The sequence below is a fragment of the Dunckerocampus dactyliophorus genome, chromosome 3 (assembly GCF_027744805.1).
Source record: "Dunckerocampus dactyliophorus isolate RoL2022-P2 chromosome 3, RoL_Ddac_1.1, whole genome shotgun sequence".
Taxonomy (NCBI): Eukaryota; Metazoa; Chordata; class Actinopteri; order Syngnathiformes; family Syngnathidae; genus Dunckerocampus; species Dunckerocampus dactyliophorus.
Window position 1 is genome coordinate 14,180,531 of NC_072821.1, and position 25,552 is coordinate 14,206,082.

Below are 25,552 nucleotides of genomic sequence, written 5' to 3' on the forward strand. Positions count from 1 at the left end.
ACATTGTTAATTGGGCTAGTGGCAGTCACGTGATCTCACTCAAGTTGTGAGTGGACTTGCTCACCAAACAAGTTCGCAAAGACGTGCACACGTTTAATGGCTGCACTGCTCAACTAAGTGAGTCGGAGCTAAAGATGGATCTAGAGGAGGGGAGGATATCAGTGTGGGTGTGCAGAGAGGAGAAGATCGTCTTGGGCTTATCCAAACGCACAACTTGCTCCGATGTGGTCAAAGTCCTCCTGGAGGATCCAAACAGTCGGAAGCACCTTCAAGCTGCCAGTGCGCATCACTGCTACTGCATCGTGGAGAAATGGAGGAGCTTCCAGAGGATTCTGCCCAACAAAACCAGGATATGGCGCCTCTGGGTGGCGTGGGGAGAGGAGCGCGACCAGGTGAAGTTCATGCTGGTGGACAACGAGGTGTTCGTGGACAAGCGCGCAGCCCGGAGCGCAGAGGCACGGGTGGTGGTGCTCAGCAAGCCGAACCCGTTTGTGTCCAAATGGAGCGCGAGAGGCCCGCTTGTGGTGGAGGTTCCCCCTGATAAACAGCGTCGCATAGTCAGGAAAGCCTTCAGAAAGTTGGAGAAGATGCAGCAGAAGAAGCACAGGGCCTCCTCTTCTTCATCTTCTGCGGAGAAGATGCAGAGTTTGGCTCAGCTTGTGGTCTCCCAGGACAACACCATCCGCCTGCAAGCTCTCAGGATTCAGGAGCTGGATGCTGAGATTGAAATGCATGAAGCCAAAGTGCATATGGACAGAACAAGAAGCCACGGCATCAATTATGTGCAGGACACTTATTTATTAGTGGAGGACGATGCAGCAGCTGCTTCCAGCCAGCAGGTGTGCTCTTCGGAGGTCTTCTTCCACCTGTGTGACGACCTCATGAGGCTCCAGGAGAAGCTGTGGGAGCAGGAGGCGCTTGTGGACATGCTGACCATGCAGATGGAGGAGGAGCTCAACCACCACTGGATGCAGAGGAGGCTCCAGGAGATGCACAGGAGAACACATGATGAGGGCCAAGAGGATGCAGTCTTATTTTTGGAGGAGGAGAGGCTGAGAAGTCAGCTGGACGTGAGCTTGTACATCGGCCTGCGCCTCCGCTCGGATTTGGAGGCTATTAGGGGCGATTTGGAGCTGAGCCGGCAGATTTGCAGCACCCGGGAGGAGGAGATGAGGGATTTGCTGGAGAAAATGAACTCTTTGGGTCTTGAGGACAGGGCCAACACAGAGGGGGAGACGGATGAGACGGGCGGGATGAGGATGGTGATGAGCATTCTGGAGAGGAAGAGCGAGTGGGTGGAGCAGGCCAGGGGTCTGTCCAAATGTCACAGAGGGAACGACGACGACTCAGACACCGGTTTAAGCTCCTTGCACAGCCAGGAGTCTGACAGCATGACTGTGTGCGAGTCTCTGGTCTAGACCTAAGAACTGGACCAGGGGCCTGGTCACAACATTAGGTACACCTGCAGAATGGGATCCAATAGAAGCGCAGTGTCAATGCGTCAGTATCGTTGTGCTTGGTAACTTGGTGCACAACTGCACTGCAGCTGTTTCAAATATTTTTATTGACCTTATTTGGCCTTATAAGAGAGACAGCCTATTAGAAACATCTAACAGCATGAGCCACTGTCACCAATAAAGCCACCTCAACTTAGTATTACTAGTTTCATGATGGAAAGGAACCCTAAAACACACCAACACCATCCATCCATTTTCTATAGCGCTTCTCCTCATTAGGGTCCCGGGTAAGCTGGAGTTTATCCCATCTGACTTCGGGCGAGAGTCGGGGGCACACTCTGGTCACATCTAAACAAACAAGCATCACACCTGTGGATAATTTAGAGTCTACAATTACTGTAACCCAACATGCTAACATCCTAAGCTAATGGCCCTGAACAAACACACCTTTTTATTATAATAGCAAGTTATGTGGTTAGAATGTGCAGGTGTACCTAATGAATGGGACAGTGAGTGTATTAATTCCATTCAAATTGCAAGTATTGATAAGATTGTTTCTTCTGGTGGTCATGATGTTATTGTTTTATAACAGATAAACACATTTACACACAACTGCATTGTTAACATACAGTAAGCATTAAAGTTTATTTTTTATGATAATGCATCATCGCCCAAGCTGCTTTGTTAGGGCTTAACGTCCCATATTATATTTATCCCGGTCGGATTTCCGTGACGAGGAACGTAGTACTGCTTAGTTGCTTGGTCATTTAAGTAAAGAGTCCGGCTTCGCAAAACAATATGCATTCGAAAGAGTCATAACATTTGCGTCATAAAAATGCCTCCTCGGAAAAATGAGACCTCACAAACCGCTCGGCGTCACCTCTCCATTCTTGAGTATGTGATGAAGACGCTCGCATCTCCTTCCACGACGGAGCGCCAACATCATCTTGTTTACGTGTGTGTTCCACACGTGAAGAAGATGCGAGCATCAAGAAGGGAGAGGCGACCTTGCACAGGGGTACGGTGGGAGATTTCGAGGAGGCATTTTTATGGTGCAACTGTTATTACTCTTTTGAACGCGTATTGCCGGACTCTTTACTTAAATGACTCAGCGGAACTACGTTCCTCGTCACAAAAATCAGACCAGAACTGCACTTGTGGGACCAGGTGGTGGTGGGGGGCTAAGTGACCGTTGATGTAGTACACTGCTGATGGCGATGTCATAACAACTGTTACGACGGAGGAGTGTTAAAATAATCATAGATTTTGAGAATAAAGTCATACATTTACGAGGAAAAACTTGTACTTTATGCTACAGGCATTGCCCGAGACAGCTATGAAAAGGGGGGACTTATGTGACCTTTGGCCTCAGGCCTGTGGAGGGGGCGGGGTACGGAAGGCGGACGTCAGAAGGGCTAGATATGCTGATCTGTTTGTGTACAGCTGCTCTGTTTTGCTGCCACGTTATCAATAAAAGCTTGCCTGAAGTAAGAGGAATGTTTCCTTCCCTCCGACACGTATGACACGTGATATTACGACTTTATTCTCGTAATATTACGACTTTTTTCTCATAAATGGGTGACTTTTTTTCTCGTAAATTGATGACTTAATGCTCAACATCTCAGATTTTTTTTCAACGTGGCCCTCATACTCTGTCCTATAGATTGAGCAAGAGTGAGCGAGACGATAGATTTTTCTCACATTCGGTGCTCACAAAGAGGCTCGAGTGACACGTTACTGTCATAATATCTTTTTTAAAATCCGTTTTGCACAACAGTGGACCTTTGAAATGTGAATATAAAACATTTTGGCTTCCTTGCCAACCTTGAGGGGCAGACACACTAAGAGACAATAAGACCTTCAAAGTAGTCAAAACAAGAACATTCCCAGGTGACTCATCTTCCCACACTTGTGTGCTTAAATTAACACACAGCCGTGACAGACAAGGACTCATAAATGAGGATGTGAGCAAGAATTTGTTTCTTTTCAGAAGGGTTAGAATTCATCTTTATTCGCCGAGCATGTCAAACGTATGACGGCTTTGTTGTCTTTGTTGTACTCACACCAGCACTAGAGCAGAATACACAAAGTGTAAACAGACCCGCAACAAGTGGAACCTTGGTTAGCATCATTAATTCATTCCAGAAAGTCGGACTCTAACCGAAACGGATGCTAAACGAATCCATTTTTTCCATAAGTAATAATGAAAATCCAATTAATTTTGTTCCAGAAAGCCCAAAATGTTAACCCAAAACACATTTTTAGAGTTTTACATGCAGAAAACAATTGAAAATGCATATAAATACATATAAATGATGGATGAAAGGGATGAACGAACATTTAATGTTACTTTTACCTCTGCTGATTCTTGACGTCACTGTTCCCCAAAGACACGATGTGGCAGCGAGATCGACACGGACGCCACCTTGTTGTTTTGCCATGAATTCAACAATGTTTCTCACCTCAATAACCCAAAAAGTTGACATCTTCCATGAAGGTAAAAGTAACCTTAAATGTTCATTTCCCCTTTCGTTCATCATTTCTATGCGTGTAAAATTGTTTTACACATGTACAGTAAAACTATAATTGTAAGACTATAAAAACGTGTTTTGTGTTAACCTTTTTGAGAGTCACCCGCTGATGACATCGTCGACGGGCGACGGAACTGACTTCCGGTTCCTGTTTCCATGTCGTGACAAGCAAATAGGATGCTTACAAGGACATTTTGTCATTGAAAATACATAAAGAACACATGCAGTGTATTACTAACACGACAAGATGCGCGCCATATTGTACACTAACAGGAACACGTACGTAAACCGAGGCAACATTAGGGCATACATTTTCAACGTTACCCAAAAAACACGCTAACTGAGGTTCTATAGTATACACGTTTAGATATTTACACAAATTTACAGATGAAACAAATCAATAAGAAAAATCATGCGAAAATAAAATGTTTTAGATATTTCATACTTTATTGTTGTATTTTAATTTTATTTTAGGGGGCAATCACCTTGGTTAAAATCACTATAAAACCTCACAATGTTAACCATCAAGCAGACGTAGCAACATAGGCCAGAATTGCTTCGATTTTTTTTGTTGCTAAGCAGAATTCTTAGGGTTCCATCACAACAGTGACAAATGAGCTTATGATCGGCTTACTGGAACAGGAAGTCATACGGGTCCACACTAAAACAACTAGATATGGATTACGAGACATTTTTATGCAATTTGTTCAACGTTAACCCGCTATTGCATATAAAACTATCATAGCTAAAAGTGACGCAAGTGGAATGGTTGCCTTTTTGCAACGTTGTGCACCGAACGGCTGCACAAAAATGGGACAGCAGCAGCCTTGTCTGAGAAGAAGAAGAAGTGCCGTGTTCCACATTCAAAATGAACTTTGAAGTTGCAAGTGTGGAGAATAAAAACTGAAATCAAGGTTGTGTGACTGAGAAGAAAATGAGAACATTCCAGGTCTTTTGAGCGTGTGAGTGTGCCTTGGCTGTTTCCCACATGACTGAATGGAATTGCACAAACGTCACGCTGTGAGTCCCAAGAAGTCTGGAATCACTTCAAGTGAGCTCAGGAATCTGGAGTGTTCCTCTTGAAAGCTTTTGTCTAAGATGAGCCCATCGCTGAGACACAAAGGAATAAGAAAGGTGTTTCGAAGATGGAATATTTGTCTCACAGGAGCCAACCTCATAGCCTTGTTATCTTCACATTCCAAATCTGTGCTTTCATTCATCTTCATGGCGATGGTGCGCAAGAGAACAAGTCAGTCTTTGTTCATGGGTCATTGCAGGGGTCACAGGTCAAATAATCACAGGTCGAGTGCCACCTTCAGCACAGTGATGTTGGCGGCAACACATGTTAACCTTTCATCGAGGGTCTCTTCAAAATGGAGCCTTCATGTTGCACCAGGAAGTAGCACAACCTCTTCATTTCTATAAACCAGGGATGTCCAAAGCGTGGCCTGGGGGCCATTAACAGCCCACCATTTACTAAAGTAAACAAGTCTTGTGTTTGTTGGTTTGCATAAAAAAAATACTGCCGCCATAAAAAAAAACATCTTTAACTGCACAGGCAAGGTTTGAAGTAGCATTTAACATTTTTAACATACATAACTTGTACAAATAATTAAAAACCTTAAAGCGGGGATCCCTAACCCCCGGACCGTGGGTCAATATGGTACCGGGCCGCACAGAAAAAAAAATAATTTCCATTATTTCATTTTTTTATGTTTTATTTTGAAAAGTGGCCGAATTCTCTCTGTTACATTCGTCTCACTTGACGCATGTCCATTGTGCGTGTGCTAACTTTCTCTCATGCCGCACAGATAGACTACTACTGTATTTTTACCATTTTTCTTTCACCTCATATTTGGTGTCAAATGCTGATACTATGTGGGAATGCATAAAGGTAAGTTTTGATGACTTATTGAGTGCTAATGTGCACATTTGTCTCAAGTTAATTCATGCTAGCACACTGCCTGTTACCATACACGTCAAACAGTGATGTAATAATCTCTCTGGAAAAACTTGGCTGGAACAGGTGGAGGGTGGGTCGGCATTCATTTTGTGCTTTTAATTTGATGTTATTCATGTCTTAGTTTTACACAATATATAATAAATAAGTTAAATTAGATCGCTATAATGTACGAAACCCTCGCCCCGGTCCGCGGGAGATTTGTGGGAACACAAGTCGGTCCGTGGGTCAAAAAAGGTTGGGGACCACTGCCTTAAAACAACAAAATGTGTTTTATTGGCATAACTGCATTACATGTGGACGTGAGTCTCTTCACATTAACACTAAACATAAATAACTTTGGCGGGGGTGTCGTGCAAGCTCGTGTGATGAGATTTCTTGTTTGGAGAAAAACTGGATTGCGGCAGCCAGAAGCCAGAAGCTAACCAAGGCTGTGACCTATTGCATCTCTACTATGAATGATAATACAGTAATATGGAAGTAATATGGCATTATTGAAAGGGCACATGAAGTGCTTTATGCACACCTTGCAATCCAACCTCCCTTGGTGTTCACAGCGTCAACATCAGCGAGCGACGTGTGGCTGTTTTTTCCATCGGAGTTAAGCAGCTGCTTGCTACTTGTTGACGTCCAAGCAGAAGCTGTAGTAATTCTGCACTTGATCAAATTCTACTCAACATTTGTCAGATCAACCCACGTTGATCAACCCTACATTGCTACCACAACTCACTCATCTAGTTAACGTCTCACTTCAGATCGGAACATTTTCAAAGGGCCGAAAAACTATCGTCATTGAGCCTCTTCTGGAGAAGAGCGGTCTTGATGCCACAGTACTGAACTTTCGACCCATATCAAACCTGCCCTTCTTGGAAAAGTCTTAGAAAAGGTCGTATACCAACAGCTTACTGACTTTCTCCTCTCTAACAATGTGTGTGATACTTCCCAATCAGGCTTTAGGCCCCACCACAGCACTGAGACAGCTCCGATCAAGGTGACCAAGGATAACCGTCTGAACACAGATGCAGGCAAAGTCTCAATTTTAGTTCTGCCAGACCTGAGCGCTGCCTTTGACACAGTTGACCATGTGATCTTATTACAGAGGTTAGAAAACTGGGAATCTCTGGTACTGCTCTGAACCGGTTCAAGTCCTATCTGAAGGGCAGGAAGTACTTTGTTGGAATTGGTAACTGTGTCTCAGACCAAATGGCTATGACCTGTGTGGTTCCCTGGGGGTCAATCATGGAACCACTATTGTTCAATCAGTACATGCTTCCTTTAGGCCAGCTAATACGCAGCTGCAACGTGTCCTACAACAACTATGCAGACCACACTCAGGTCTACGTTCACGGCTGGTGGGCATGGTCCTGCAGATTTGCTTTGTTACTGCATCAAACAGATCAGTGTGTGGATGCATAACAACTTTCTCCAGCTAAACTGACAAAACGGAAATAATTCTCTTTGGCCCACAGAAACAAAGAGAAAGTGTTATTAGCCACCTGGAGACTCTTTCTCGAAAACCTAATCACCAGGTTAGAAATGTAGGGGTAATAATGGACTCAGATATGAACGTTAACAGCCACATTAAATCAATAACATCAGCAGCTTTTTAACCAGCTAAAACATTGCCAAAATCAAGGGAATAGTGTCTAAAACAGACTTGGAGAGACTAATCCATGTCTTTGTCTTCAGCAGGCTGAACTCCTGTAACGGCCTTCTCACTAGACTCTCTAAACGAGCTGTAAAACAACTGCAGTGCATCCAGAATGCTGCTGCTCGATTCCTGACTAAAACCAGGAAATACGACCATATTAGTCCAGTACTCAGGTCTCTGCACTGGCTTCCTGTCGATCAGAGAATATACTTTTAAAAAGCTCTGCTTGTGTACAAGTCTTTTCATGGTCTTGCACCAAAGTACATCTTAGAGCCACATAAACCGGGCTCTGAGAAGCTAAGGGAGTGGTCTCCTGCGGGTGCCAGAGTCAGGACTAAACATGGTGAGGCTGCGTTTCAGTTTTATGCTACCAAAATCTGGCAAAGTCTTCCAGAAGATGTCTGACGATCCCCAACTTTGGTAATGTTCAATTCCAGGCTGAAAGTTAACCTTTTATTCAACTGTGCATATAAAAACTGAATGTATTTTAGCTGAACTCTTCATTTTTATTTGTTTTATGAAATGATTTGTGGTATTTTATATAATGGTTTTATGGAATGATTTTGACTTCGCTAAATTTAGCAAGTAAGGGTGCGCATGTAAGTGTTTCTTGCGGTCAACAAAGGTGAAGTATTCACCAGGCGAGATTGAACTCCATCTCCGTGTAATGCAAGTCTGAAAAACTGTAAAAAAAAAAAAACCTCCACAATGCAACCCAGCCCCTGACCAACAGCGCCAAAAAGGTAGAGCTTGGACACTATCGCTTGCTACGCCACGCATTATTGGCAAAACATGCGTGGGTGTCCAAAGTGTGGCGCAGGGGCCAATTATGGAATGTGGCTCACTACAGAAATAAAATAAACAAAAACCCAACAAAAGTAGAAAATAGTGCAAAAAGGCCTGATGCCTGATGCCTGAAAAAGCTAAAATGTTGATATTCCTAACTAATAAAAACACAAAGATTTGTCTTTAAATGTATATCTATGTGTATAACGTACTGCATGAATATGTTTTTTAATTTTTAATTTTTATTATAAATATCAAAGGACAGCTGGACAGCCTTGACGTAAATAAACAAAAACAAGGAGATAAGAGAAAAACAGTGAACAATATTATTATTATTATTATTATTATTTGTTACTACTGTACACTATATTATCATAAGCCATTTATTTGGTCTCACAAAATTTTGACAATATTATTTTGAGTGTCAGTTTGTGGGATTGTTGCATTGTTTGAATAAAAAGTCCGTTTGTCCATTCAAATTTTTTCACTGTACTTTTCTTCAAATGAATGCTAAAATCTCGTCTTGTCTCGTGGACCCAATCTCGCGCATCGTCTCATCTTGCGAGTCCTCTTGTGTCTCGTGACACCCCTACTTTGCGGTGTACATTTCGTACTACTTTTGATGCTATTGTCGCTTAATCCATATTGCCCTGAGCAGCCAGGACAGAGACCACTTTTCCACTTCCTGTTCTACGGTTATCGCCACTCTGTGTACTTTACCATAACTGGTACCCTTCTGTGGGGGCATCACAAAAAGGAAAAAGACACATGTGGAATGAATACTCTACGGTGAGAGGTTCTCCAGTGGTCTCACACGCACTGAGACCCCCATTTTCCCATGGCCGCTTTAATAGAAGTCAAAGCAAGTACAGGATGTTTCAATTGAGATATTTCACTTATAACGCTTCATTGAGCACAAACTGAAAAGGAATATGTATTAATATATTAATGAATTAATGAATATTAATAGAAATTAAGAATAATAAGTATGTACAGAGTTCAGAAACAAAATTGATATCAAAGAGTCCCGTGTCATTTCATGTCCCTTTACCACCTTTCCAACAAACCTCAGCACAAACTTGTAGTCAAACAAAGAAATGATGGCAACTGCGCCTCAAAATTACCACGTAATTTAAGTTGAATTCAACTTAAATTACGTGGTGTCTTTGAACGCAACCCCTCATTGTGCATAATAACGCAGTTAAAGTGTGATTCAAATGTTCTGCTACAAGTGTACACATGTTGTACTAGTGTCGAGACTAATGTCTTAAGAGTTACAAAATGAGTGGTAAGAATATCCACTTATTGTTTTTCTTTGTGTTTTTTTTTATTTGGACCACGCACACACGCATAACAAAGACGTTGTGATGTTCGGAGTGTCTGTGAATGCACCTCGGCGGTTGTGTATGAGAATGAAAAAGTGAGGAAGTGAGGAAGTTTCGTTCCGACAACGAACGGACTGGAATTGCACTGCTGTTGACGTGAAACTCTGTGACACACCGCCTGCCTGTCGAAATAACAGACGGGTGTGGCTTGTCATGATGCCATGTGTGAATTATGATAAAAATGTTAACATAATTAATTAAATACATTACTTACCACCGTCAGTGTGTTATTTTTTTACAGCCCTTGCATTGATATGATCTTTGACCACATCTACCCTACGCACATTGGCTATTTTTATTATTATGATTATATTATTGCCTGATATCTAGTGTTCTTGCGTCTACCAATAATCCAATTCAAAATTCTGCCTTTCCAGTTTGAAGTTGTCATAATGAGACATGTTTCCGCTCTTTTGACCCACTCATGTAGCTAAGTAAGGTCACCAATATATTGGACAGAGCTGTCAGTACTGCAATGCCTGGATTGTAGTCACAGGTACAAATTAAAGTGCTGGAGTTGCTGCTGTAAATTCCAATAATTCCACCTTCATCAAATCAAGTGAATGATTTGGCTTGTTGTTTAGGTAAATTCCTCACACATCAGCTTTTAATGGTGTCACCAACTGGAGCTCCCTAATCCCAGGAATGTGTCACTTTGTGTTCCTGGGGGTCTTTGTGCGGCCCCTGAGAGCGATGGTCCGTGAAGTCATTAATGAAGGCGTTGACTCCAAATGCAAGACTTTTTTTTTTGGAGCGGTGCTGAGGTGTGGGGCACTCACACAACATTTAGCCTGCTGCTGACACACCGGGCCTGCCAGTGGGCACTCATTAGAGAGCATTGTGCTCTTGGCAGGTGTGTTAATCCTGTAAGGCTGCGTGCTGACCTCTAGACCTGGACCATGGGGTACAGGACTGCCTCTCAAAGCCTATTATGTCCACTTGGGTCTGTCAGCATCATGCTCATTACGCTCCAAAACAGATGCATTGTTCCTCTCTACAGTAGGAATGTACATGTGTCTTTACCATATAAACAGGATAATAATGTGGATCAGTGTTGAATTCTGCAATTAGGCCTATTTGGATCGTGGTCTGCACTTTGCAGTCAACACAAAAGATTACACAGCCAAAAAGTCTGAAAAAGTTGTCTTACTTTCGGACTCCTGAGATTTATACATACAAACTAGTAGGTGGCTCCAAACTCAAGCAAATCGGAGCTTTTCTTCCTGTCACTCACACACAAGAGGCACCTGGTGAGATGTATCTGCGGTACTAACGGGAAAAAGATTTCTCAAAGCTTCGTCAGGTTAGCAAACAACAGTAGAGGAGTTATGATTATAAAATAATCATGGGCGGTCAATGAAGATGAGTCCTGTGTCCCTGAACAGGTGGACTGGATTATGGGCGTGTACTTCATAGGATTCAGGTTTACAAAGAATAATACATATTCTGTTTTACAGCTTCTGTTTGGTGTCCCCACCCAAAAAAAAGAAAAAGCGTGTTTATCAGGCACCTAAACAAAAACAAACCAGCCGTGTTTGATGGGCGTGCTTGTTGTGTATCACTTACAAACTCATCAAGATGGCTACCTGCTTCGGAAATTCACCAAATTATCCTCTCCTTTCCATAAAAAGAAGAAAAGCGAATGAACTAGGCTTCGGGGGGGAAATAGCAAGAACAATGTGAGTTGACGCCCCTCCTTTGTCTCCTAGTGTGGTGGGATGTCTTCACGTATTATGGCCATGGATTGTGTTGCAGCGCCACAGTGGGTCACGCAAAGTCTCCTTTTCAAACACTACAGTGGAGACATTAACAGATTATGTTGCATTGTCAGGGTAGCAAGTTTGAGGAAGCACGGGTTGCTACTGTGCTTGGTTGGGTGCTGTGTGTACATAGTAACTACTGTTCAGTTTATTAGCCTTTTTAAAAATTTCACTAGAACAAGATGTTCTGAGTACAGCCTCCTGATTAAGATGAGGCCAGGGAACAGTGTACTGATCAAACGTCAACAAATAAGCAGGCCTCAATGGCTAGGAGTTAGCCATTTAAACCATTAAGACTGTCATGTTCTTTTACGTACTGATAGTATCATCAATGCACTTTCATGTATTTATTAAAGCAACAATAGTGTCTTTGTCACAGGTCATGCTTTAATGCTTTTTTGTCATACCGGTGGAGCAGGGAGGACATATTTCATCTTTTCAAGTTCTAGTTGAGGCCAATCCACTAAAGCTTACTATTGAGATACAAGCTGGACCACAACACCTCCTAGTGGTCACTCTGTTAACATGGCGTGGATAGCTGTACTGTACTGCAGTGGAGAACTTTGAATAGAAAAATGATGTGCATTGCCATATCTGGTGGTTTAAAAAAAATAAATGTAGCGTTCATGTTAAAAGTTGAACAGTAGCAGCTGAAAACTGCTTTTTACGGAAAAACTACATGGCTTGGATTCACACTGCAAACAAGAGGCTCCAGCATTTTGTGACATCTTTATTGAATGACTTTTTAAAACATTTTTCAAGCTTTGCACAAAAAGATTGAGAGCGCACAACAGCCTGTGCTCTGCTTTAATATTTTGTCTGCAGTAGGAGCGTAACATCACATATCACATCCAGCCAATGACATGAGACCACATGGAGATCCTGACACTTAAGAGGTGAGACGTGATGATTTTCTCCATGAGCAGTCTTCTACCCACTCTCCTAGAAACACACCTAGTCCTTAAGCCACCCAGGAAAGTCTAAAAATACATGATTGGTAAAAGAAAACCTGTGAGGAAACATTGATACCACAAGAGTGCTCAGCCAAACCCGACAAATTAGGGTGCAACATTGTAAATAAAAATAAAAATAAAAATAATAATAATAATAATAATAATATGTTTTGGGTCTATATACCAAAATAAAAAGAAATTGCTTTGGTCAAGTAAAAAAAAAAGAAAGAAAATAAAAGTGAACCCTTCCTTTGAGCAGTCATGTCTTACAGTCCACCATGTTCTTGGCTCTCTAAGGCTGCAAAGGAGGTGTCAAGGCAATATGGTTATGGTGCCCCTTAGCACTCCATGCTGCAGCATGCTGGGAGTCGGACAAGAGGGACAGTCATGGGGTGGAGGCGTCCTGGTCGAAGGATCCTCCCCTCAGACTGCGGGCGGAGGTACATCGGGGTCAGGCTCGTTACTATAGTTGTTGCTGTAATGATTCCCGCTGGGTGGGTGGTTGGGCAGGATGTCCAGCTCATCCACCTGGGGGCCCGGGTGCAAGACAACCAGCTGGTCCTGGGGGATGTCCGCTGCTGCCGCTGCCAGGTTTGTAATGGATTTGGATTTGACACACTGGAAGTCCACATGGCGGCTCTTGCCCTCCTCTTTCTCCCATGACATGCGGATGAAGGGCCTCTGGACATAGTTGTAAATGACCTCTGGGCGACCTCCTGGACGTTTCTTCACCTTCTCTTTATATGTGGGGTACCCTGGAATATGGATAAACACTTTTCTAAGTATGCCCTACAATTACTGCATTATGCAATGACATCCACGTTTTGAGACATATTCCATTAATCCATTTTAAATACCGCATGTCCTCATTAGGGTCGTGGGTGGGCTAGAGCCTATCCCAGCTGACTTCGGATGAAAAGGCAGGATACACCCTGGACTGGTCACCAGCCAATTGCAGGGCAGTGAGGTGTATTTATATAACAATAACAATATGTTTATTATTGTGGTTTAGTTTGGAGTGGTGCAGAATTTTTGTGTCATTCTGAGAGCGGTTTCTAATATTTTTCACTTCTCAATAAGGTAACCAAAATATACACACCCCTCAATATGGCACAGTGCAGTTAGACTGCTAACTTTTTTGATACAATGCTTCCCTAAAACAATGGCAGCGGAAACAGACTGTCTTTCTAGCACAATAGCACAATATTTGGTAAAATAAACATCACATGCCAAAACCATAATACAGAAGAACCACATGATTTCTTCCAGCCAATCAACAAAGAAACATTGACAAGTAAAAATTAAGTATTACACTTAGTTATTATAGAGTCATAAAAAAAAAAAAAAAGATTAGACTACCCTTGTTTCTTCAGTTTATTGATCTATTTTAATTCCTGGCACAACTAAAGGTAAATTTTTTTGGACAAATATAATGATAACAAATATAGCTCATAAGAGTTTAATTTAAGAGCTGGTATCTAGCAATTTCCATGATTTTCTTGATCATAACCAAAATCACTTAAGTTCATACATGAATAGCTATAGCATTGTACTGCCAAAAATCAAACTTTTATGAGCTACTTTTATTGTCATTGTTGTATTTGTCCAAACAAAGGTAACTTTAGTTGTATCTGGCATTAAAATGAACAAGAAACTGAAGAAACAAGGGTGGTCTAATCATTTTTTCCATGACTGTACATATAAAGATGTCTTGTAATGTACAACAGGTGTTGCAATGAGTTGCATATAAAGTATGCAATTTGAGTTTCATGTGGCTTTTTCATTTATATGACACGCTGCTTCATCAAATATATTGTCTTTTACTATCGACATATCACACAAGCAAACCCCACACTGTAAAGGGATGTCATACTTTTTGCTCACATAAACCATCTAAGCATGAGTGTGTGAATGTACCTTCTATGCCCAGCCTTATTTTCTTCAACCCCCTCTCCTTTAAAACTGATTTGGCCACGTCTCGATTCTCAATGTACTTGAAGAATCTGTACAGCTTTGTACTGTAGATGACTGCAATGACAGAAAGCAACAGTCACATATGTGTTACACTCATATAAAGCACAGAGTGAAGCTTCATATTACGTTATCAGAATACTCACTTTGAGAGTACTCCTCTCCCATCTGTGGCGGGTATTCTTCATCCCAGTCGACCACATCATCGTCTGTAAGGACAACGATGTGACACTCTCTCTCGCCGCTCTGGGCGCTCGCCACCATCAGAGGTAGAACCATTTCTTCCAGGTAGAATTCAAACTGTCGCCGAGCGCCATCGTTGGACAGTTCGTGCATGAGGGCACCTGAGGACAAGCAGCCACTATGGTCATGCTGTTGGATTACGGTCTTGTTGGATGAAGTGGAAGATAATAAATGCGGTGTGTTATTTATCTTCTTAGACCTCTAGCTTTTAGAGGTGACAGCAACAGGAGCACAATAGAGGAATTTATCTGAATGGTAGAAAATAGTACTGTGCTCAAATGGAACTACAACTACATCTCACTTATACACACCTGTGTAATGTGTGCCTGTGTGTGTGTAAAAAGACACCTTGATATTGAAAACACTCACTGAGGTCTCTGCATTTGATGGTACTGTAGTCAAAAGAGATGCATAGATAGTCACACGCCTCACGCAACTCGGGGATGGAGATTCCATCAGGACAACGAATTATGCCCGATTTGTAGTAATCCTGTCCAGACACAAACCACAAAGTCAATGTGGACAAGGCTTCACAAATATTGCCATTTTCAGTTAAGAATGCCCCCACAGGGCTCATACATGAATATAAGTAAATATCACTTTTTGTGCCAATGTCAGCATTGTGCCTTTTCCAAGAAAAGAAAAAAGAATCTTGCTTAGCCGGAACACAAAACAGTCTGCTGAAACCACATCAAAGTTATAAACACACCCCAAGTTAGTCAGACTTTAATTATTAAGAGATTTACTTCCTGGTTTATATTTGGCTATGCAAAACAATCCTCTCTCCTTCCTTCCCAGTTCAGTTATTTGCTTTCGCCATAACTCAGACTTACTTGTTTGCAACTCATTGTGAATCATAATCCAACCATTTGCTACGTTCACACTGCAGGGCACGATGCCCAATTCCGATTTTGTGTTAAAATCCGATCTATTTAGGCCGTCATTTACATTACAATAAAAAAAGTGACTTGTATCTGTGTGGAATATGAACACAATATATCCGGAAGCTCACAAACACACGGTTCAGTATGTTTACACAAGTAACCATGACCCCAGTGGTGCTGCATTTGTGGCAATTTAAAAAATTTTGCCCAACTGGAGTCAACATTTTCTTAACCAAATTATTTTGTGAAGAAGACTAAGAAGGATGAGGGCAAGACTTTTGGCTATGGCAGGTTTGTGGGGAACTTTTTCCAACGTCTGTTCTGAGGAGCGTGTGGGTGCTCAGGTGTCTGAGCCAGGAGTGGTACACCTGCCTACCTTTCCTCAACTCTCGCATGGCAAAACATGCCTTTCAATAACATACAGGTTGGATATATTCGACCTGAACATTCAGACTGCAGTAGCATTGAATAAACTGTGCTCAAAATTGTTATGCAAATATTTTTCTCCGATTTCTCTGATAATTTGGAACACAGTGTACATATCAAATTCATATCCACATACAAAAGAGGCCCTGTCACACTTGGGGAAAAAAAATGTGATGTACTGTCCATACTGACATAAAAAAAAAAAAATCAAATCACATCAAATAGGAGCAAAGAAATTGGAATTGACCTGCAGTGTGAATGCAGCCACAAATTAGGTTTTTATTTGTATCCTTTCACATTGGACCCAAAACCCAGCAGCCATTTATACAAATTAACAACACATAATTAATAAACATTAACTTATGTCAAAATTCAAGAGCAAAATAATGAACAAAACAAAGTTACTGACCAGAATTGCTCGGAAAACTGTTGAACTAATTCCTTCGGCCACCTCAAACTCTCCCTTTTCATTGGGCCGTGTGAAATTATGCTCTCGTCCCGATCCAAACATTCTGAAATAAAGTAGCTGTGGTTTACTTCAAAGCATTTATAGAATATACACATACATACAAACAACGGACTTTCTAAGACATTCATGTGGTTTTATAGTAATGGCACATGCAGTGCTGTGCCTATCTTACCTGCCCAACATTGTATTAGGCTGTGCAGTGAAGATGGACGGGTCGACCACAAAGCGCGTGTTGTCTACGATCAGCGTAACTCTCTCTGATGTCCGAATGTTTCGGTTGCAGACAGTAGCGCCGGCTCCGCCCTCCTTCGGGTTCTCGTACACAAAAACCATCTCTCCAACTGCCCAACTTTTGAATGTTCCTTCAGTGCTGGACAGGCTGCTGTTGCGGCTGCTAACCACCCCGCTGCTGCTGGAGCCGCTGGGAGACACTCTCTGTGGTCGAGGACTGCTGGGCCTTGACGATGGCCCGCCATCACGGTCGCGGTCTACATGCACAAAGACAGAAAAATAACTCCTTTTTCATTCGGACAAAAACTACTCAACACATTGCTACTCTATGAATGTGAAACCTAACATTTTTGTGTTTCCTGCTACCTGTTTTGAATTTAAATTGCGTAGTTGTCTTGCAACTCATAATATTTCACTGCAATAGTTGTGTGCTATCTACCAACTACGACTGGAAGTTGGTACCACATGCAACTCCTAACAACAGAGGGACAAAGACAGAAATTGCAACTCCCCTGCTAATTGCGTATACATGCAGAAAAATTGGCAAGGCAAAACGACAAAGGAGGAAACGAATGAGGACTATAGGGCAGGATCTTTATGACAAGATCATCAAAAATGAGGTCATTGACAAGAAAGCAATGATGTCACAGCATAGCCTCAATACACTTACTGCCGTAAAGCACCGTGTCTAAACCGCATCCGTGTATTAACCGCACCCCCATTTTCAGGCTCACGGCGAGGGGAAATTAATTTTTTTTTAGTTCATAAATGCTTGCCAACTCTTTCATCTCAAATCAAAATGCGTAAAGGTACTAAGCAATTTCAAAAAGAAGAATAAGGGAGAAATCTTTTTCTTCGGCATCTAGATCTTTAATATTATGGCTAAGAACAGATTATTAATAATAATAATACTAATAATAATAATAATAATAATAATAATAATAAATCAAAATAAAGAAATTTGCCATTTTCAGAGATGTTTTGATATCTTTTACTGCTTCTCTTTTTCTCTATTATTATTTTATTGCATTGCTTCAGTGTGAATTTGAATAAACTCCAACATTGTATTTTACAACTGCAATGTTTTAATGGAAGCTTAGGTTAGCTTCAGTGTATATAGAGATTGTTTCACTGTGTGAAAATACTGACAGCCGTCAGATAAGTTAGTTGCATACACAAGCATTTTCAGCAACTGTACAGCAGAGGGCGCTAAAGTCAAAGCAACTGTCTGACCCACAGACGGCTATTCTAAAATGGGCTACTCGTCAATTTCTGCGTCTGGTCACAGACCTGTCATTGTGTATAAACCGCACCTGATTTTTTGCTTCTTACCAGTGGAAAAAAAGTGCGGTTTATACACGGTGCTTTACGGTAAGTGCCCAACCACACTGCTCTCCTGTCTTCTGCCTGCTCACAGCCTTTATGAGTCATTATTTTCCATTTTTGTGCAAATGGGGATTGCTATGATATACAGTACCATATATGTATGTTTGACAATTTCGCTCACTGACAGCATAAATATATATATTATATATATATATATATATATATATATATTATATATATATATATATATATATATATATTTTTTTTTAAGACAAGTAAACAGTAACAAATGATTTAACTGAAACTGAAGTGATTTGAAAGAGATCAACAGCTGCGGCGGTGTTAATGTCCAAGTAGAAGTTATAGTAATTCTACATTTTATCAAACGCATCTAAGCTTTGTTAGATCAAAACATGATCGCTGCATATGACTTCTAACAAAACATGTGATACGAGCATCTTCGGACCTAATTCCTAGTACCGCACTCCAAGTATCATGAGAACTGTAGTTCTTTGAGCACAAACATAAAAGCTAGTCTACTGCAATCTGCAATTTATTTTAGACGTGTCTTAACGTAACTACACAAGAACAAAATGATTAGTAGTAGCACCTACAACTGCCGTCATTATTTAACTTTTATAATTTTTTCTTTCAATTTGTGTAAAGAAGTTCAACAGTTAAAATCATCATGCTTCGGTCATGCATGCAGTTATAAACATTTCAAAATGTACCCGCATTGTTTTGTGACTCCGTTAAATAACAAAAAAAAAGTCTGTTTGTCCAGTCATATACTTGGTCATTGTAATTTTATTCAAAGTAATGTTAAAATCTCATCTAGTCTCATTCTTACGAACCCAATATCGTGTATCATCTCGTCTCCTGAGCTGAGTGTATCCTGACACCACTAGAAATTAATATATAAAACATTGCCTTAAAATTAAAAAGGTTTTGACACTGGAACTTCATTCCCGAGGAATAAAAAAATAAATAAAATCTGAACTAACTAGAGGTCGAACAGCTTCCCAGTATGGATTGTGTTTGACCTTTAAGCTCCACTGTATGTATGAGTACAATTACATCAAAATATGACAAGGTGTGGAAAGGTATTGATGCACTAAATTCTGTGGCAAAAGAAATAGGGACGAAAGCCCCATGTGAGCAGGTCCCCTCGACCCACAGAGGTCCTGTCTGCTGTTTGCGTGCATACTCACCTATGTTGTGTTGGCGAGTTGGCGAAGTGAGGTTGCGAATGCAAGGGGTGAGCTGCCCCTCTCTCTCATGCGAGGAATCCCTGGAGCGATCACTGGAGCGGCGTCGGTCACGTGAACGGTCGCAGCCCCCACTGGCACCATGCAGGCTCATGTTCCCCTGTTGTGCCTCCACTCGAGATGTACGGGCTTGACTGCTGCATTTCGACACAAAAAGCTTACTCAACATCTGTGTCTAGAAACCGAACATTTACCAGTAGTTCATTGCTAGAGAGTAGCCTGCGGTACAAGCAGAAACACAGGAGCTTCACCACCTAACACAAACATTAGCAGGGCTGTCAGCGTTTGTATTTATCCAGTTTGTATCGAAAGAGAATGAAATAAGCTGGACTATGTGGATGTCTTTATATGAAGCTGTAATTAAAGTATGACTAACACACAAACAATGAAGTCTAGCCGCATTGACGACTGGGAGAAGCAAAGCCAAAATGAGGCTTGAAAATGAGACAGACCTGCCTAACTAAATACATTTGATTTGATACATTTAATCCAAGATTAGGACTCTTTAAAGATAATGCTTAGGTTTGTTTAAGAGGGGTCAACTCAACACGATGTTTATTATTGTGGTTGTAGTTTGCAGTATTGCACTGCCTCCCTGGAGTTAAAGGTATATTTTGTTTTGTCTTTCCACTTTTTCCCTATCAGACGTCACCACAGCGAGTCAATTGCATGCTTAATTTGTCTTTGTTTTTATGCCAGAGCAGAGCTCTGTATTTTATTTTATGTTTTTAACAACAAAGTGGAGGAAATGTGCATTTACAGTTTGAAATATCTCACTCACCACAAGTCCGTAAATGCATCTAGACTGCTGATTGGATGAGCAACAGAAGTGGTGAGGGGGCCCAGAGTGTGCAGTGAGATACAAAAAAAAAAAACACGTCTAGTTGCGTGTGCTACCCATAAGCTATCCATAACCATGAATATGTCCCTAAAAAGAAAAAAATCTTTTTAGGCCTCAGAAGAAAATATGAGTTGATTTTTGGATGGACATATTCCTTTGCCTTCACTGCCAGTGACACTGGCTTACCCATGTGCTCGATATGTGGCAAACAACAAAAAATGTAACGTTGAGAGACATTTTCAAAATGAGCACTCAGCTTTTTTCTAAAAAGTATCCAACTGCAGATGGGCGTCAGAGAGTAACTTCGGAACTACTACGGAAGGTTGAGCAGAGCAAACATACTTTCAAAAAGTGGATGAACGCTCCAAACGCAACTATAGTTGCTAGTATTTGTGACTGCCATGAGATCGAAAGGAGGCGGAAGCCGTTCACAGTTGGAAAATACATGAAAGAATTGGTCATAAAAATAACAGGGAAACTATTTCTATACACATATACACACACACACATATACATATGAAATTGATGGATAACCTGCTTTGAAATGGGACGTAAAATGAGAATGTCAAGGTGACAAGCAGACATTCAAGTATTTTTGTTAACAAAAAAAATGCTTGGAATATCTTGTTGCACGATCGGATAATATAAAAGTTTAGAAGAACTTCACGCAGTTGAATTTTTCTGTCAAAAATGAAAGAACAAATACTTTTAGAAGGAAAAAGGTGAAGTGCATTACTGACACAGATTATTCCCAGACTTTTGCGAGCCAGATCTCGCCCCGGGCCTCGAGTTTGACACGTGCTCTAAATTGTCCATAACTTTGAATGTTAGTGTGAATGGCTGTTTGTCTATACGTGCCCTGCGATTGGCTGACAACCAGTCCATGGTGTACCCCACCTCTGGCCCGAAGTCAGCTGGGATAGGCTCCAGCCCTACTGAGGGCAAGCAGTATAGAAAATGGATGGATGGAACACAATATAGTAGAAACATCTCAGTATGGCAAGCACAGTTGTTACTACTGCAAACTACAACCACAATAAATACATAATGTGCCGATATGATCGATGCAACCATCGCTGCTATGTATAACTTTACAGCTCAAACGAGAATGCTTAATAAAATTGCCAGTATAAAAAGCCAATGAATGAATACCCCGTTTGCTCGATGTTAAATTGTTACAGTGCCAATCCTCTCATCTCAGCTAGCTAAGGTTCCCCCTGATGTGTAGCTATAAAGGGCAACCTAAAAATAAGGCGCATACCATGACTTGCACAGAAAAAAATGCCTGACACATAAATTGGTCAAATTACAATACATTTAACAACCATATCCCACATATCGAGGCTCTTAGATCTTTCCTAATGGTGACAATCATATTGAAATGATGCTTTGTTTACCCCGTGAGGTCTTGGGCTAGCTCACCTCGAATGTTTGCCCGGTTTGCGAGGTCGGTTTGTTGCTTTCCGCTCCCAGTTTTCGGTGTCACTGGAGTTACTGTCATATGCCTGCAAACTTGCTGCCATCAGCCGCACAGGCGGTAGTCCGCTCCGGATGTGTCACCGTTCATAATCGAGAAGTCAACTGGATCCGTTGATTAGAAACTCCTGACAAAATCACCGCTAGCTGTTCAGTTAACGAACATCGTCAGAGTTCACCAGTGACGTCGACTTAAATAAAACAACTTCTTACTGACCGTCTCAAGTGTGACATTTCATCTTAAAAACTAGCCTGTTGTTGTCAGACGACATAAAACCCAACTCACGGTTACCGTTAGCTTAGCTAGTTGCTAGCACACCTACCTAGCTAAGACTAGCAGCCGTTGCTAGCATACATTTAGAGTCCAGAAACAATACATTTTGAGATGAATATTGGAAAATTGATCTTTCCAGCACAGCAGTGGTATACAGAAAATATAAAAGCATAGCTACCAAATTGGCTTCTTTCTTTGCCGAAGAGTAATCCCGACTGCTATCTTGCTAGCCAGCCACCTTCTTTCAAAACACTCATCAAACTGACGTACAACGTGAAGCTTAACGCTGTGACTCACGCACACACTTATAAGAACGTCGGACACTAAATATTTTATTTATTACAATGGTCTAAAATAATTCAGACGAGGAATAAATATATACTTGTTGAATTGGGTTATACGATGGGTTTCTTTCTTTATATTTTTCCTAAAAAGGATGGAAAAGTTGTTCTGCAAGTCTCGCGATATGTTGTGGCAACGTGATGTGGTACGATGTTTTTTTTTAAATACACGTTTGCAAAGACATACCGTCGTCATATTGTCTTGGACAATTTCAGCAGTAACGAAAAGTTTTTGAAGATTTCAAAAAATATTTGTTCATGTTCCACATACAAACGCATACATACTTTGTTATAATGGACATGGTGTACGTTTTGGAATGCACAGGTTGCAGAAATGACCAAAGATAATGTAATGCAATGGTGCATATAAACTAATATATATACTTTATATGCTTGTATATGTAAAAAAGAAGGAAGTCATTAAACAGTGATCAATATATAAAGGCTTACGCTGATTTTACTATGCAACATTTTAAATGTGCTATACTGTGTAGTATATTTTATGTTATACTGATGAAGCTTGGTGTGTGGGATAGGTTGTGAAGAATGTGAAAATGACACAAGTCAAGAATGTGATCACCACAGTTCAAATTGCATGTGTACAACAAAATAAAATGCAAACACATTAAATAATGCTACTAATGCACACGTGAATCTCTAAATATTTTTAAGATGAGCATTTGAATTGGTCCATAATTCCACATTTAGAAACATAATTAACTTTGGAGCAACAAAACAGGCGTATAGACAACATGAAATCTCACAGGTTTGATATTCAAAAAGAATATAAACAAAATGATTAACCAACAAATTATTAATGCATAATAATGATGAAACATGTAAAAAAAAAAACCACACTAAATATTTGCATGTGTAACTGAATACAAATGGCACTGCATGACAGTTATGAAATTAGTAATCATAATTATTAATAAATAAAGTAACCACTTAATACAATAAATACATTAATAAATTACATAAAAAAATATTATTTGCAGCAGACAATGAAAATATATTAAATTCAGATTTTCTTTTTTGACCCAATAATGTCATTTGAGAAGATATTTTTCATATTGATTGATGACTGTCCATGTTGAGGTTTGACACTGGTGACCATAATGTCCTTTAACTTATCCTGGAGCCATTCCTGTCTCTCTCCCACTTGTTTGTGTTCCCGAACATTGTGCATTAACTGTACCTCGCTGATGGTTCTCTTTCTGTACACAAAAATATCACAGTGTCACTGCGAGAAAAAGATGAATAATGAGCAATGAGTGACTTTTTGACTTTTCAAGGGTGGAAATATCACTGTGTGTCAAATTGAGGATATTAAACAATTAAGAACAGCATTTACCTGAGTGGTTTAGCATCTGTGTTCAAACTTGAAAAGATGAGAATTAGAATGGCTGTATCCACGCAACGTTGCACAAACATGCTGATGATCTGAAATTCAAATCAATTTTGGGTTATTGTTTTGTCTCCCCCTAAGGTTGGGATAATATTTATACTACTAACAACACAAAAAACTATCATGTCAATGTCTTACCAGATTGTTTTGTCCTTCTATCCAGGAAATGATGTTTTTTTTGTTGGGACTAGACAACATGTACAAGACAGAGGCCTCAAACTTGCAGATCAGTCTTTTGGGAGGAGTAGGCTTCTGCCCTTTATATATCCGCACACAGCCTAGCCCTCCCCTGGTCATCGATGAGCAATTTCACTGTTGATTCTGATGTCACTTTACCAATGCATTGATGGGAATGGTCATCCATCCTTGTGACAGCACCACCACTACTCACTACTAACTCAGCTTTCAACACCTCTTGCCCGCACTGCCCCGTGTCCTCGCTCTGCTTTTGGTCTTGGTCCAGTTTCACCCTTCATTTGAAATAATGCCTCTCATTAGCGCATCAAACACTCAGTGAAATACTTTCGGCGGCCCTGTGGTTGGCTACGTGTCACACAGTGGGACTGAAGTGTAAAAGTATACCCTTTGAAATGGCAGTGACTGTCACTTGAATTTATTAGCAACGCAATTCATTTTATGGCTCACGACGCATACTGTAAAGGTCATGAAGCGGGGCAAGGGAACACGCCAATGAGGCAAGGCACTGATGACTAATGCACAAGTAACCCAGTTCGCTTAACCCTTTATATACTTCCATCAAAATACTTGTAATTTTAAAATTTCACCGCATTTTTCTTATTGTTTTAGACCGTCATCATTTTTATTATTGATACCACTATATTTTTCCTTTATTCCACAGTGCAACCTCCAAAGTCAAACACAAAATGCTTACTCATAGAAAAGAATATACTGTAAATGTCATTCCAGGCTCAATATATCGCCATCATGAAATTTTTATGAACTGTGCAGACAATGTATTAAGTAACATGTTAACATTCCTATCATACACGTGTAAATAAAAGTTAACCACTGCGCAATAACATTAAAATAATGTAAACCTAGATAGAGAGAGGAACAGGAATCTATTTGCAAAGAGTGACCGCAGGACAGCCTGACCATTTCTCATTTTGCAGGAAGTGCAACTTTTATGGTTATCATTACACATTTCCTTTTTTCCATCACTGGTATTTTTCTATAGTTGCATCATAAAAAAGGAAAAGAAAAACAGTTTTGTGGAGTTCATCCCTTAGATGCTCATTGAGGGTATAATGATAGCTTGGACTAAGTTTACCATTGAGGGTATAATGATAGCTTGGACCAAGTTTTGTTTGACTTTTGAGACATATTTTCCATTGAACTTGACAGTTTTTTGGGGCGCTCTACTTTTGAAGTCACGCATTTCATGAAATCGCCTTGATTGACTGTGGCGGAATTTATCATCATCATCGTCATATTTATTATTTTTAAAAAACACTATTCTTAATGAAATGGGAGAATATGTCTTAAGTGCTCTAAACCCCTCAACGCCAGTGATGTACTGGTCAGGATAAGCTCAACTTCCCATAGCTGATGTCATGTTGTCAGACTGAATCAAGAGCGCCTCTGCTGGTTGCAGTCAAGTAGTGCACTCTATTGACAAACTGCTGGTTTAGAAATTAAATTTTGGGGACAAAGCCATACTAGAGATTCAATTGCTTCTTTTTAAAAGATGCTAACTTGATGGTCCATCTATAAGTATAAGGAAAGAATTTCTCATACACTGTACACAGGGTCTCATACACTGTTCTTAAAACATACTAGTCTTCTGCAATGACTGAAGATGACCTTGTCCCAGTGTCCAATGGTGCATTAGGTAACCACCAAAGACGTTTTCTAAATGTGGCAAAGGAATGGCACTGCCATGAGTGATGA

At 40.7% G+C, this 25,552-nt stretch overlaps 2 protein-coding genes across 4 annotated transcripts; one reads left to right on the forward strand and one right to left on the reverse strand.

Moving 5' to 3' along the window:
- The first annotated feature begins 56 nt into the window (after positions 1-56).
- On the forward strand, positions 57-2,933 carry rassf10b (Ras association domain family member 10b). Its single transcript, XM_054770984.1, has one exon. It carries the CDS (start codon positions 135-137, stop codon positions 1,416-1,418), a length of 1,284 nt encoding a protein of 427 aa, XP_054626959.1. The 5' UTR covers positions 57-134; the 3' UTR covers positions 1,419-2,933.
- Positions 2,934-12,247: 9,314 nt separating this feature from the next.
- On the reverse strand, positions 12,248-22,304 carry btbd10b (BTB (POZ) domain containing 10b). Of its 3 annotated transcripts, none has more exons than XM_054771945.1 (9): positions 22,071-22,304; positions 21,565-21,746; positions 19,245-19,438; positions 16,649-16,964; positions 16,417-16,519; positions 15,067-15,187; positions 14,601-14,798; positions 14,401-14,511; positions 12,248-13,238 (listed from the first exon to the last, which is right to left on the reverse strand). In XM_054771945.1, exons 2-9 carry the CDS (start codon positions 21,663-21,665, stop codon positions 12,907-12,909), a joined length of 1,476 nt encoding a protein of 491 aa, XP_054627920.1. In that variant the 5' UTR covers positions 21,666-21,746; positions 22,071-22,304; the 3' UTR covers positions 12,248-12,906. The 3 variants fall into 3 exon arrangements, with proteins under 3 accessions (XP_054627920.1, XP_054627921.1, XP_054627922.1); XM_054771946.1 differs by having other exon boundaries at positions 21,565-21,765; XM_054771947.1 differs by lacking the exon at positions 21,565-21,746.
- Between the last annotated feature and the right edge of the window lie 3,248 nt (positions 22,305-25,552).

What these genes read in the sequence shown, in the direction of transcription:
- rassf10b (XM_054770984.1), top strand. Translation starts at nt 135, where the DNA reads ATGGATCTAGAGGAGGGGAGGATATCAGTGTGGGTGTGCAGAGAGGAG.
- btbd10b (XM_054771945.1), bottom strand. Translation starts at nt 21,665, where the DNA reads ATGGCAGCAAGTTTGCAGGCATATGACAGTAACTCCAGTGACACCGAA. An exon ending in AACTCGCCAACACAACATAG is followed by an intron (nt 16,965 to 19,244) that starts GTGAGTATGCAC and finishes TTGTGCATGTAG; the next exon opens with ACCGCGACCGTGATGGCGGG. An exon ending in GGGAGAGGAGTACTCTCAAA is followed by an intron (nt 14,512 to 14,600) that starts GTGAGTATTCTG and finishes CTGTCATTGCAG; the next exon opens with TCATCTACAGTACAAAGCTG.